The following is a 14,596-nucleotide window of genomic DNA, read 5'->3' as shown; positions in this document are numbered from 1 at the left end:
CTGAAATTCATCATCAGAAGAGTCCTCAGAGAGGAAGACTGTATAGTGTCGCATAGGCTTTACAAGGCTGAGGGAAACAGGAAGAGAAAAGGAAGTTATCAACTTGTCACATTCAAAGCTCCAGAGGAGAGAGAAACCAAGCGATTTGTAGGCTCTAAATAATTTCTGAACGTGACTGACTGCCACTGCAAAGAGCTCTGCAGGTAAATGTTGAGCTCTACTTTTCAGGCAGCAAATACAACTCTTCTAAAAACGTCCAGGGTGCCATCTGGTCGGGAAGGGTACTAAGACCTGCAATCACATCCATATTGCAAAAGAAGCCAATACAGAAACCCACCTTTTCCCCACTACATTTTCTAGAGAGCTGGGCATCTTTTTGTTCTTCAGAAACACATCTTTGCTCCTCAGATTCTCTGAGCTCTGACTACAAGCAAACAAATATCAGATCTACCTCTCACTTTGACAGTCTGATACATGAGAGGACCTGACTTGAAGGCAACAATTGCTACTTGTATCTGTTTCTGAGATCTGAAATTGCTTCACACTAGAATAAAATCAAAACTGTCCAAGGACTTATATGAAATGCAGTTTGTCAAGTAAGGTGTGTATGTTTCTTTCCTCCTTGGTTAATGTCTGGTGGAAAAGGGACTCAAGCTCATTTCTCCTGCATCACAGGACAGTAACTATCAATGTATGAATTCGTTAGCAATGGCCTGAAACAAAAATCCTTTCAGATGAGAACTTCTTAAAATCAGAAGTGCCTCTGAAAACACACTTTAGCCATAATTAAAAAAAATAAAAAATAAAAAATAAAAAAAATCAACAAACCAAACCAAAACACACAAACAAAAAAACCCACCCCCAACCAGCCAAAAACATTTCACCAGACTTTTGACAAGAACACAGCGGTCATCTTTATTTTATACACAGAGGTCAGATCTCCAGGATTTGCTCTTATACTTAATGAACACGATGCCTAAATTTTAGTGAACGTAAAACTAACTGTGCATGCCTATATAGGTCTGGGTAAACATACACTGGTTGGAGGATAAAAGAAAAATATTTAAAGCTTGATAAATTTATGAATAATTTTTCTATTATTTACTGTAGCTATCAGTTGCTCCACTTCACCTTAACCAAAACCCCAGTAAATTACTCTTTTCTGCATAAGGTAGAAGCTTCTAAGATTCACTGTTTCCACTGGCGCAAATTCAAAAGTGGCTATCAGGGCTTTCAACAATTAAAACGCACGATCAGCTTTAGTAGAAGAGGAAAGGGTACAGGAACAGGGTACTTAAGCAGAAATACACTGGAACAAAGAGGTTGAAGAGTATGAAGAAATTAATAGCAAATATTGCTTCATTTGTAATGCTAAAATATCCCAATCTTTAGTAAAGCGTGAAGCAAGGGCCACTGTTCATTCCCCTCTGAAACACTGAAGCTCTGGATGGTAATAGAGCTTGTAGAAAATATATTCTCAGAAATTAAATATTAAGATAAATGCTTCACAAGTAACTGAAAGCAGTAAAAGCACATCAAGATTTACCAGTACTAATCAGAGGCCTCTACACCACAGCCCAGTGCTTTTCCATCTGCTAAAACTCAAGGACAACATTGTGTAGATTGTAGATCCACCAAAACTATATGCACATACAATAAAATGTATGCTCAATTTTTAAGTTACTTATTGTTTCTTATTTATTCTTCCTGTTTCACTTGTGTTCTGGCATATCTAAGTGTGTATGAGTGGAAACAAAAAAACACCAAGAAAACCTCTTCAGCAACATTATAAAGCAACTTTATATGTCTTACGGACCAAACAACAGGCTGATGAACACTGATGGGTGGCACTAGACAGCATCATTTACAGGTCTCTTTTTTCTTCCCCACATCACTAGAACAATGGAAAAGAAATTACTAGGATCATAAACGCAAACATTGTTTCTACCTGTCCAAATAAGGTCTCTTCCTGCTCTATCCTAGTTACTGTAGTAGATCAAAGCTTACATCGTGAATGACACAAGGCGATACACAATTGAGATGAGTAGCCTAATTTTGCTCCTACTGAGGTCCAGAATAAAATTTGTTATTTCAGTGTAAGCAGAATCAGGCTCATCACGTGGAACAAAGGATACGTCCCAACCCTGGAGACATCACAGAGCAATGCAAATGTATCACACCACTATGTACATTATAGGTAAGACAAGGATATGCTGAAATCGGAACAGGACCAGAAGCAGGGACAGAAAGAGAAAATTTGATTTGTGGCCTTTATAGTACAGACACACTAGCAAACTACCTCTAGTGGCACTTGAATTCATAATCAGCCTTCACCCTTTTAGTTTTTTTGTCTAAATCACTAAATAACTATATAATAAAGTTATAAAAATCAGTCTAAAGATTAGGTCAGAAAAAGTTGGACGCTGCAACCGACACCTCAAGAGGGCCCAAGCTGCCACTATGAATAGATGTTTATTCACAATCAGGTCAGAGCTAATTAATAAAAAGTCTAAAATAGTGGTGGCAGTGGATGCAGCTGAGAGTGTTAAATCGTAGTCAGTGGTACTCCAATTAAAGCTGTTGCATAGCTGTTCTTTTCCTCTCTTCTGCTATAATAGGCACCCAGGGAAAGCGAGATGGTGCCAATGCATTAGGAAAAATTTGCTATAACATTTTTTTTAACTTTTTTTTTTTCTCTTTTTACTTAAGAAAATGACTATTATCCAAAAATGTAAATTTACATTAATAAAAGGCTCCACCTAAAATAAACCAGAAATCAAAGATACTTGAAAAATATTTCTTTTTTGAACTTGTTCAAAAGACACATGTCTTTTTGTCTCAGGAGAGTAAATCACCATTTAACACGATTCCAGAAAATCTAAAATTATTTCCAGAAATCAAGAGCAATATTGAATTTCCCCCTATCTTGCTGATAAACTGAGTGTTTGGTAACTGCATATAACAGAGATATCAGTGCAGTTGCCCTTACAGCACTGCCTCCGATACCTTTTGTTTGCCTTCAGACTATGCTAAATTCAAATGCATTGTGTCTGTGTGCACATACTAAATAAACTGGGAACAAACTATGAAGAAATAAGATAGGATCTTGTTGGCTCGATCATCAGTTGCACTTCAGCGCAGGCCGGTGCAAATAAGGTTAAATATATAGCAAGTTAATATGCACCGGTTTTGTTGCTGTTGCAAGACTCCTTAAAGGGAAGCGGGATCTCATAATTAGAAAAAAGCAAGCACTTAAGTTTCACTGTTGGTGTGCTGTGTAAGAGATTTTGGTCCAAGATAAGGGATGAACAATCTAAAATTGTCCAAGTTTAAATTTTTTATTAGCTTCAGGCAGTAAATCCAAAAAAAGCGCCTATTCCCTCATTAACCCAATTCGGCAACTCTCCTGCAGTCTGCCACCCACCACTTGCTAGGATTTCCTACACAAAGAGCTGTCTCTGAAAAGGCAGGTCACAGCAAGCCCGGCTACAAGGCAGGCACTGCTGCAGTCTTAGAGGGAAAAAAGGATGTGTCCGTCACAGCTACAACCCTCATCATCTCCACATGACTGCACCGGCTCCTGCCTACCTCATCTCTTAGCTGAGTTACCATGCAGATGACTTGCTGATCTCTTTCTAATGTTTAGTTTAACATGTCTTCGGTTAGCACTAGCATATGACAGTACTGACAGCCGTGGCTGTTCCTTTTTAAATATCATGTCAGAAACACAGTGCAATAAAGCTGGGGATGCGCTCCATGGCTCTGCGTACCATTATGATAGTATGGGTTTCTTTTTTAATGAGGAAGATCTGCATCTCAGGAGCTTTTTTCATGTGTCAGGATGCATGGACAAATCAGCAGCACATCACACTGGCCAAAAATGAAATGCTGACAAATGTAGATATTTCAAATTTAATTGACACCTAAATGTACTTGAGATAGAAAAAATGTATACAGAGAATGTGAGTACAGGATATGGGAGTTAATAAGGAGAATTTTGTAATAATTTAAAAAGATATTTGGGTTATAAGAAAATTAACTTTCTGTGTTTTATTAACTGCGTTGCTTTTTCCTGATTACCGAGATTATGGTACAAAGGGGTAGTGTGGACTTGTCATTATTCTCCTAAAAAGGGCTCCCAAAATTTGAGGGAGGATTTTTATTAATTTTTTTTTTTTTTTTAAAGAATAGCTATACAGCAGCTCTAGGGAATTAAGGAATTTGTCCTTCTTAGACAGCAAAATGAAGAGAATGAGGGATTTGGATGCACGGGCTTTTTCTTGCCGGTATGAAATAGGAGACTTGGGACTGAGGGGATTACCGAGTAACTATTCAATCTGAACAAAGCACAGACCTATCACTGGAATTCCTTCCTGCATATCCTGAATACCCAGTACACCCAAGTGTGAGCTAACAAAAATATTAAAGTATCTATTTGATTTTTAAAGTGTCACTTTGTATACTGCGAATGTTCATGGGAGTAGAATATTTCCAGAAAAACAAATACATTAGCACAAAGAATATTTTAAATTAAAACAACAAACAAATTCATATCACAAATCATCCAACCAGATAACAAAAACAACGGCCTGTGATCACTACACCCAGTAAAGGCAGGTAACTAATTGTTTTATAGTTTTTTATGAACTATTTACAAGTTTTCTAGCAAGGTGGAAATATTAACAAAGAATTTAAAGTGGGAACAAGCTAGATGACACCTCTGCCTGCTCTAACAGGTCTAGATGCAAGATTCGAACAATGTTATTTTACATTTTTGTCCTATTTCTCGGTGCTAAGGATCTATTCACCGATTTCCCCCGCAGATAGCATATCTCTTTACAAAGGCAAGCTGCATACATTCAGCAAGTTCACTCCAAAGCAGACAGCAGAAATAGGCCCCAAAGTTAAAGCTTCTTATAACCATCATACTGGAAAGATGGGAGAGCCAGGCAGGACCGGGGTTCCCGAAGGGCAGCAGGGCCCCCCCCCCCTGCCTGCTGCGACGGCTCGTGTTTGGCAAGGCCTGCAGCAAAACCCGACTGCTCTCGGAACTTTTCTTTCCCGTTTGCTGTCCCTTTGCTGGGCATCTGCTTTCTTGGCTCTACCTTCTACCTAGCTTCCTCTTCACCGCCTCTCCCAAGGCAGAGGAACCAAAGCGTGCGCAGCGAGTCTTGTCCGCTATAGCTTGCAGTATTTTTCCTTCTGATTCCAGCCATCCTTGTTCAAATATGTACTTGCTGGCTTAGCTTTCTTCAGAAGCAGAGATCCCTGCTTGCAGTGCTGCCATGGAAAACCTTTACCATACACAAATTCTGTGTGGCAGAGCTCTGAGCGCCTGGTTACAAATGGAATTTAATGTGCTTTATGAGCCTGTATCATTTAACACGGCCATCATGCTGACTTCATACTACATTCAGCGTAATAACCCACTATTGCACTGCAGCCTATTTTCATTCATACGATATAAGGGAAAGCCATTAGCTTCTCTACTAAGTCAGACACGACTTCTAGAAAGCTACGCGACTTCTAGAAAGCCATAATGAACTGCTGCAGCACTGACATGGGTTTAGCCAGCCCAAGAGCCTTTTGACATGCCGTTAATTGTGAGCCTGACCCTCTGATTTCCTATTTTAATTTCCTCCCACTCTGCATGCCCTGGAAGCCAGCTAGTCAGTACTTACAGAAGACAATTCCTAGAGCACTCTGGAAGCCTATTCTACATTTAATAGGAAATCTTGCTGTGGTGCAAAAGAGAGCTCTCAAAAAACTGCCTATCTGTTAAAAATGCAACATCTTATTTCTGTGAACAATTAATTTGTGTTTAAGGTGGCATGTCCCATGTGTCTCAGATTGTCCCAGGTGGTAATCCAGCATTTTCTGAGCTCTCATCTACAAGTTCTTCCTGTTACTTTATAACTAAAAAAGTTTTTAAAAAAATTATACATTTTAGACTTAATGACAAATTTTTAAGAATCATAAACATCACAAACCTTGAATTGTTAATAAAACTGTACAAAAATAAACCTTCCATTGAAATAGAGAAAAAAAAATCACTGACAATTTTGATGGAGGAAACAATAGTTCTTCCACCAGCTCTTCTAAATATGATGGTTTAACAACAGACATTAGCAATAATCTCGAGTGTTCTTTGAAGTCACTGCTCTCGCCCTCCTGCGTTTTAATTGACGACTGACTAGAAAATGAGCACATATACCCCCAAACCAATGTTTTTCTTTTATACACATTAAAAAAATTAACTCACGTAACTGAAGATACAAATTTCCTGATATCATAAGAAATGCATTAACAAACGTAACAACTGAAAGGGCGCTTACATAACGGTTTACTTTTCAGAGATGACATGCAACATTACAAATGGAGAAGCGGCTGCCCCGTGAAATGAGTTCACTGTGTCAGGCTTGTGTAGCGGTTAGTGGCACACTGCCCTGAGGATCCTGTCTCCACCAGCTGGAAAGAGGATGCAAAAGTCACAGACTGAGCCAATTAGTCAGATATCCTGGGAAATGTCTCTGAAGCCTTCATGTAATCATTCAAGACCAAAAAGTTAGTGTTGGTCTTGAATTTTTTAAAGAGACAACACCTGGCTTTATGTTTTCATTTCAGAACAATATAGGAAGATTATTTCTTACTGGGACAGAAAAAAGAAAGTTTGCAGAAAATGTCATGAAGATCCTATCTTTAATTACTATTTAAAGAATTTTTTTTCCTTTATTAAAAATACAATTTTGAGATAAATAGTAAGGAAAAAGGTCAGGATCACCAAGTCATTATCTATTATTAGTTAATAATAACTAATTATTAAGTTATTTCTTAGGTAAGCCATTTATTTGAGCTTTATTTAAGTACAAGGTTAGATATTTCCTCCACCTGTAGTTCCAAAATCACAGCTGTAGTGTACGCCTCATCATCGTTGCATGTTTTGTGTCCCATCTCCCACAATGCCCCAACTTGTTTTTATTAAAACATTCTAACCAGACACCTTACAGGAGATCTAGTTGAATGCAATGTTCTAAAATTAACTGTCTGGAAGTAGTTCTGTCAAAGTTTGCTTTGCCACCTGAAGCTGATGACAGGAAAGAATGAAAATACATCAGATCCTGCTGTGACGCTGCATTTGAACTGGACAACGCATCGAAGCTGTGCAACATCAGGAAGAGATCACAACTGCTACCATATAGCAAGTGTCAGTGGTATTAGCACCAGAACCTCGTTTTCTTCCACATTTAAAAGATGGAAAAATCTGCCAGTAATGTGCTCATGAAGAAAAATAAGTCAGTTTATAGCTACAAAGCATCTTCATTATCTAGTAGATTATCGTCAATCGTTTTCACAAAACATTTTTGTAGTTTACTCTGTGAAAGCAGCTGAATTGTAAAGACTCACTAAAATTAACAGCAATAAATTGAAACCAAGTAAAATAATAATCAAAGTTCACTATATTACTAGCATTAGTATAAACATTACGTTTATCATCCATGTTTATGTTTATTTCTGTTGTGATACTGGCAGCAATTGGAAATACATGTTAGCATTAAACCACACTGGAATGTCAAGCAGCTTTTGAATCCAAACATGCATAATCCTTCACAGGAAACACACATACTCAACTACATGCAGTGAGTCATCACATTAAATATTAAGAAAAAACTTTTTTTTTTTTTAAATTGATATAATCTTTGTGCAGGGACAGCTACCGTCCTGTAACAGCACAAGCCGTTTTGCAGGATTTGCAATCTCCTCCACAAGAGGGCAACCAAATTCCACTATAAAATGGATAAATAAGCCTATAGAATCTAGAAGTGACTATTCATTTTAGCTAAAAGCCAGAATATCTCCCCATCCTAGAGTGGCTAGGAAAAAACCAGCCATGCATTTAACTTTTTGGGGGCAGAGGGGGACCCAACCTCCACCTCTTTTTCCCTCATAAACAGTAATGACAGGGAACTGGCACACATGTGGGAAAAAGGTGTGTTTAAAGAAACCAACCATTTTTCTTTTTATGGGATTTTAGTACCTTCAGATGCAATAAATATCCTGTAATCTTGGGCATCAGCTAAACCATTTCACTTTACTGACAATAAAGATAAAACAGGCTGGGCCATAAATAATGTGGTGGCTATGATATAAGCAATTATTTTGTGCTGCAGGTAGAGATCATAGAATTGTTTAGGCTGAAAAAGACCTTTAGGATCATTGAGTCCAACCATTAACCTAGCACTGCCAAGTCCACCGCTGAACCATGTCCCTCAGCACCACATCTACATGTCTTTTAAATACCTCCAGGGAATGTGGACTCAACTAATTCCCTGGGCAGCCTGTTCCAGTGCTTGACAACCCTTTCAGTGAAGAAATTTTTCCTAATATCCAATCTAAACCTCCCATGGCGCAACCTGAGGCCGTTTCCTCTTGTCCTATCACTTGTTACTTGGGAGAAGAGACTTACACCCACCTCGCTACAACCTCCTTTCCGGTAGTTGTAGAGAGCAAATTACAATGAATTACAATAAAATCGGTGTGACGGATTAGATCAGTGCAACCATTTTGCCGCCCCTGAGTCTTTTGCCTGTAGTCTAAGAGCAGTCTCTAGCAGGCTCTACAAGCCTTCACTATAAAGCTTATTACAGACCTTTTGTTAACAGGACTCTTAACAAGCATGAGACACAACCCTTACTGCCATCACTATAAACAAACAATTCTGTATCTTCCAGCAAGAACAGTGGATTTGCAGGGATGTGGCTAACAATTTAATTTAAAGCATACTTCAAAACAAAATAAATATTCAAAGACATGAACAAGCCTCCAAAACTTGAAAACTCACTAAACAGGCTGATCAGATTATGTCTAACTTGGCAAACTAGAATTTTCCAATAAGTAAACTTTGGTTTCTTGCTTTTTCACACTTCCTCTAAAATGTTCCAAAAATTAAAAAATAAAAGTTTTGTTAGTTAAAAAATTACTTTGATCTGTAGTATTTTTTAATTTCTCCCTTGGCTAGTTCCAGTTCTGAATGTGTTTGTTGATGCAACTAGAGAGAAGCAGAGCAGCAAAGTACTTACTGTTCTGGACTAGAAACTGAGGTCCTTCGTCCTTCCACAGCAATATTGCTCTTGGGCCTCTTAACAACATGAGGTCTTGGCGGGCGAACCTATTACATACACACACATAGAAGACATTTCATCAAATACTTGATGTTGATCAAACAACAGACATAAATAACAAAATATGCATAACCACCATTATCTTAAGGGCATCTTCCATTCAGAATTGCTTTTAAACATCTTTATTTTTTGTGCCACAACAATTTTACAAGTGAATATAGATATACAAATTACTATAAAGTATGAGTATAAACTACAGGACCCACAATTTGTTTTAGGACAAAAAAACCCACGTTTTTGAATAGCAAATGAAACATATATGCTTGTCACTGACTGTTAGCTATTAGCAAAGCAATGAAAATTAGTTCCACTGTCCTGTTTGGTACAGGCTAAATTTCTGATAAAAGATTCCCTAAATGTAAGCTTCCCCTTATGCAGTTAGGTGATACAGTAAAATTGGAAAATCCTTTGTGTTGCTGTACATGATATTGGAAAGTAGAGTTCAGCTCTGACATCATGATCCTTTTGCCTTCTTGTTCATAGGAACCCGACTTCTCAAGTGAAGACTTCTGTGTAAGTGAGCACTGAAAAATTTGTACTTAGAATAAATGTTATAACATGAAAAACATAACTCATTCTTCATGAAAAATTTGTCTCCTTTCAGTGGCTGAACAGAAATCCTTGCCAGATATATTATCATTATCAACCTAATGTTATGTTATTTTATCTTTCGTTGTTGGTAGTGAAATCCAAGGGTTTTCTGTGGAAGATGATGTTGCTGCCAATCCAGTCTTAAATAACATATCCATCACCTTCTAATGTTCAGAAATCAAGTTTAGTTTACTTACGTTAACTCCACAAACAAACAAGCTTTACTTCAAGGAAAGGAATAAGCACTTGTGATCTACAGGCAAAGTTTATGCATGTGCCTACCTATACTAGTGAGTAATCCTGTTGATGAACTTATCCCTTTGAGTCAAATGTGGGAATGAACATTTGCAGCACCAGGGTCAGGCTGTACAAACAAGATTTCCATTTTTTGTTAAGAAAATACCACCTTACCTGAAACGGAGTCTGATTTGTTGGCTTTAGCTGAATGCTAGTTTCAACAGAAATCCCCAAAACCCTCAAATAAAGTTAGGAAGACAACTCAACTGCTGACCTCCCCAAGCTTGTGCTCCTACAAAGGAAGCTGTTCAAGGCCTACAACCTAAGTGCTCTTTGGATAACTTATGAATTTGTTTGCAATGACAGAATAGATGCAGATTTCCCCCCACCTCTGCAAGATTTTGTTGGTTTTTTGATTTGGGGGTGGGGTGTGTGTGTGTGGGGGGTTGTTGGGGGTTTTTTTTATTTGTTGAGGGGGGAAAGGGGATGTTTCTGGTTTGGTTTTTTTTTTTGGTGGGTTTTTTTTGTTTGTTTGTTTTTTTCTCCAGGCACATAAACCTCAAATTTTCTTGCCAGGAAAAAGCCACTGAATTGTGTGTAGTGTTTCTGCACTACACAACAGTATGCAGAAGATAGTAGCAGGATTATTGTATTGAATTTTCATTTCAAAGGAAATGGTGTACAGCAGATATGATGAAGAAATCCAGAGATGTATTGCCACTATTTCTTAGGAAAAAGGGCTTACAAAAAGGTCAGATGTTAAGGTCTTGAAGATCAGTCCCCACACAAGGCTGCTGCCCTCTACAATAAAGACGGCTTAAGAATGTGAATTTATGGCAGGAATGGAAGGATTAAGTTTGTGGCAACTTCAACTGAACTTGCAACGTGGTGAAACATAGGGAAAAGAACAACAGCTAATTAGACGAGCTGAGCTGTCAGTGCGGCTAAATGGCTCAGTGCCAACAAACAAAAGGAATGGGCTGGCAATCAGCAGGATCGATGAAGAATACTGCTTCATTAGGGTTGATAAAACAGAGAGAGAGCAAGAGGGAGGGAGTGCGTGCAAGAGAAGGGGGAGAGAAGCAAGAGGAACTGGGGGGAGAAGAGAGCAAGAAGGAGAAAGAGAAAAAGAGAGGAAGAAAGAAACCTGTTTAATTAAATCTGAGCTGGAAGATGATGTGTAAAGCTGGCTTGTCATCATGCTGTGAACACTTTCACCTTTCGGGTGGTACCCTGGGGGAGTGATGGTGATGAGGGAGAGAGATGAGAGTTTTGGATTGCACCAGGGGGCCACCAGACCAGTAGAGTGCAGGGTGACATGCTAAGTAGGATTTAGAGCATTGTTCATGGGGGACTGCAGGGAAAAGCCAGAAATCAAGGCAATTCCTTGCTGGATCTTGAGCCTTATGTAGCCAAATAGGCAAGGTTAAATGCTTATCAAATGCAAAAGCATGAAAGCAAGCCAAGTGCATGAGCACACAGCCAACAGAATAAAGGCAAACATCCAGTACATAAGGGTTAAATGTGCTTATTACTGTCCCCAACAAATTTATACATAATTATTATATTTTAACTTTTTCTAATCGAATGAAGTTTCCAAACAGCCACTATTAATGCAAACAGATCTCAATTAATTATAAGGAACAACGTGCTCTCTTTCATAATACCACCACAACTCATTTCCAAAAGAGCAGAATGGAAAGAACATATCTGCTTCCTTAACCTTTCTTTGGTCTGTGTTTTTGTTTGTATTATTAGTAATGACTCATATTGCAAGGACTAGTGCCCATGGATTCCTCCTCGTAACAGATATATCCTAGAAACACTATGTATTTCTCAGGAATTCTGGTAATTATGTGGACTTGGTTGGAAGAGCAGAAGGACCTGGTCTCCTCAGTCAGTGCTTGCTGTAAAAGGCTAGCATAAATTACTTGCTGATACCCACCTCTGTAATATATGCCAAGACTAAGAGGGAAAAAACAGCCTGCACAAAGTATTATTTACACACACAAAAATGTGTTTCAACTATTAAAAGCCAAATAACAGTTCTGAACAACAACAAATTTATGTATATTTGGTACAAGCATATTTTTGCGAGTGATTATAATCATTTACATTTATCTTGAATTTCCTCTTGATGAATGAAGCATTTCTGTTCCACTTATTGATACAGCTAGATGAATGCAACAGGAGCTTTCATTATTACATTTCCAACCTTTTATCATTCACATTGGGAGCAAAGACAGTTGACACAAACATGTTAAGAGTGAGGACTATTAATGCACCACAGCTGGGAGATTAAACAGTCCTACCAAAACTTTCATGTAATAAATTACTCAATCTGAACAATACTGCTCATCAACTTTTGTATAGAGGAATCGTAATGTGCCCTCATCCACCTGCCAAACACAAAACAAGAGGGCTACGAAGCAGTGTGGGAAGCCCACAGTAGCACACAAAGTTTGTTCCTAGTGTAACATATCTGGGAGGGTCTCCCGTATCAATCACATTTAAGAAAATACATACAAGCATAGTCAATGCTACCTTTTAAACACAGAAAACAGAAATCTCAGTGCAGGAATCCATAAAAATTACTTTGTTAAGCTCAACACCCAGAGTTAAAAAGAGGAAGGAAAAGAAACACATGCTATTGAAATGTATCACAGGAACATGCACCAAAGATCAAAAGTTACACACCCAAGTGCTCTTGTTAACCAGTTGCCTGCTCATCCAAAACATATTTTTAACAAGTTTTAGCAAGATTAGATTTGAAAACTTGCATCTCTCTCTTTCCTATGCACATACATGTATGTATAAGGAAGCAAGGAGTAAGATATATTTGCCTTTTGGGGGAATTATATTCATAAAGCAAAAGTCCTGAATAGAAATAAACCCCTTCCAAGGCTGTTGCAAAAACAACACCCCTTCTAAACTGATACCACTTTCCTGTACTACTGAATAAATAAATAAATAACTAAAAAGTCACTGGTGCAGATCCAGCATAGTCTCCAGTTTTAAAGCCATCTGGCACAGTTAATATGTAACAACTGTCCTACAGTTAGTGTTTTGAATGAAAAACTGCTGAGATAAGGTATCCCTGTCTAATACAGTACAGGTATTGCGCTGAGAATAATTTCTGTGTAGTTCTTTGAGAGTCACCTCCTCTGGCCAACATGCTGTGCCTACATTTTTTATACTGTGTAATTACATAGAGTCCCAGCTTGCATTTTAAATGAACATAAAGTATATATGTGTATCATCCATAATGTGGCAATAATGTTCTACCGCCCAAATATAAACCCAAATATAAATTAATATAAATGCTTTCTTCATGTGTGTTCACTCATCTATTCCATGGAGAAAAATTAAGCACCCTGAATTAATTTAAAGCATAACTTGCAGAGAATAAACGCTTTCTCTTCAGACTTGTGCTTCCTTTCATGTTTGAGTTTAGTGCAAGTCTTCAAAAGCTCACTGGCTAAAAACTTATGCCAGCCTAGCAAAACTTTTTGTTTAAGAAATCACCGCAAAAGTAAAAACAAATGTTGCAACAGCAGCATCAGTTACCTGCAGAACTGGTCAAAGAAAAGCAGAATAAATGCAGGTCCCGGGGCTGTGCCGCAGCAGAGAAGAAGGGAGTTTAGGAGCATAATTCACACATTGCTTTTTTGCAAAGTTTGACAATCCAAACTACCAAGGTTTAGTAATGCTACTAAGAGCGTAATTCAGGCAGTGTTAAGCTGTGGCAGTGAAACAAAACTACCAACTACTCACGGGCCTAGATGAACGCTGTATCTTTGGAGGCGGTGGCCGAGGCGGACGGAGTCTTTGCTGCTGTATCAAAGTGGAAACTAAATTAAATAGTCACCTACATGAAAACACCTCTGATTTCGTGGCAAAAGCAGTAGAGTGGATGAAAACATGTGATTTACCTTAACTTCATACTCACCTCACAAAATGCAATTAATTTATTTTTTTTGTCCAAAACAGTGACAAGTCTCATGACCTATGAAGCGCCAAACTAGGAAAAGCAGCTATGTCTGCCTGTTGACATAGGCTTAAAATAGCTTATGTTAAACCACAGATAGCATGATCAGTACTCCAGACCAGAGCGTCCAAAATTTATCGAGACAGAAAGACCGTGGACTCTTGGACCTATACGTCCTAGTGTTCTAACACAACGTTTATGCAAATGGAAAGAATCCTGCAAAGAAAGATATTTGAAAAAGCTTTCACTAAAATCTCAAGAGTGATTTTAGTGCTTGTGAAAACTTATGGTCAAGGCCTCAAACCAGCAAAGATGCAATTAAACTTTTCATACACTTAAAGATGAGCACATGGTTAGAAACTGTACCAGATCATGGTTTAAATGCACTGCCTAGAGCTAAGTATGTACTGTCATTGTACAAGAAAACTAAAAGTCCCATCACCAACAGTTCTAATGAAGACAGAACAGTGCATTACGATGCCTATTTTGGTCTCTCATTTTTTAAATTAGCAATTGGCCCACTCATTGCTTTGTAACAGCACTGGAGCTATTCCAATCCAGTTGCTTTTGACTGAGCCAGCAGCATGACTCTCCTCACACA

General features: G+C 38.2%; 1 protein-coding gene across 1 annotated transcript in view; it reads right to left on the bottom strand.

Annotated features, from left to right (window-relative positions):
* Positions 1–13,841, bottom strand: part of LOC104616602 (DENN domain-containing protein 1A-like) — a gene marked incomplete at its 5' end in the record, with an annotated part of 18,837 nt that extends 4,996 nt beyond the window's left edge. The window contains 2 exons of the mRNA XM_010281659.1: positions 9,078–9,166; positions 13,782–13,841. Coding sequence (XP_010279961.1) covers positions 9,078–9,166; positions 13,782–13,841 — 149 coding nt within the window. The remainder of the gene's footprint in view (positions 1–9,077; positions 9,167–13,781) is intronic.
* Between the last annotated feature and the right edge of the window lie 755 nt (positions 13,842–14,596).

Source organism: Phaethon lepturus, unplaced genomic scaffold (assembly GCF_000687285.1).
Source record: "Phaethon lepturus isolate BGI_N335 unplaced genomic scaffold, ASM68728v1 scaffold22212, whole genome shotgun sequence".
NCBI classification, from domain to species: Eukaryota; Metazoa; Chordata; class Aves; order Phaethontiformes; family Phaethontidae; genus Phaethon; species Phaethon lepturus.
The sequence above is the reverse complement of the archived record's forward strand: the minus strand, read 5'-3'. Positions and strand labels throughout refer to the sequence as shown.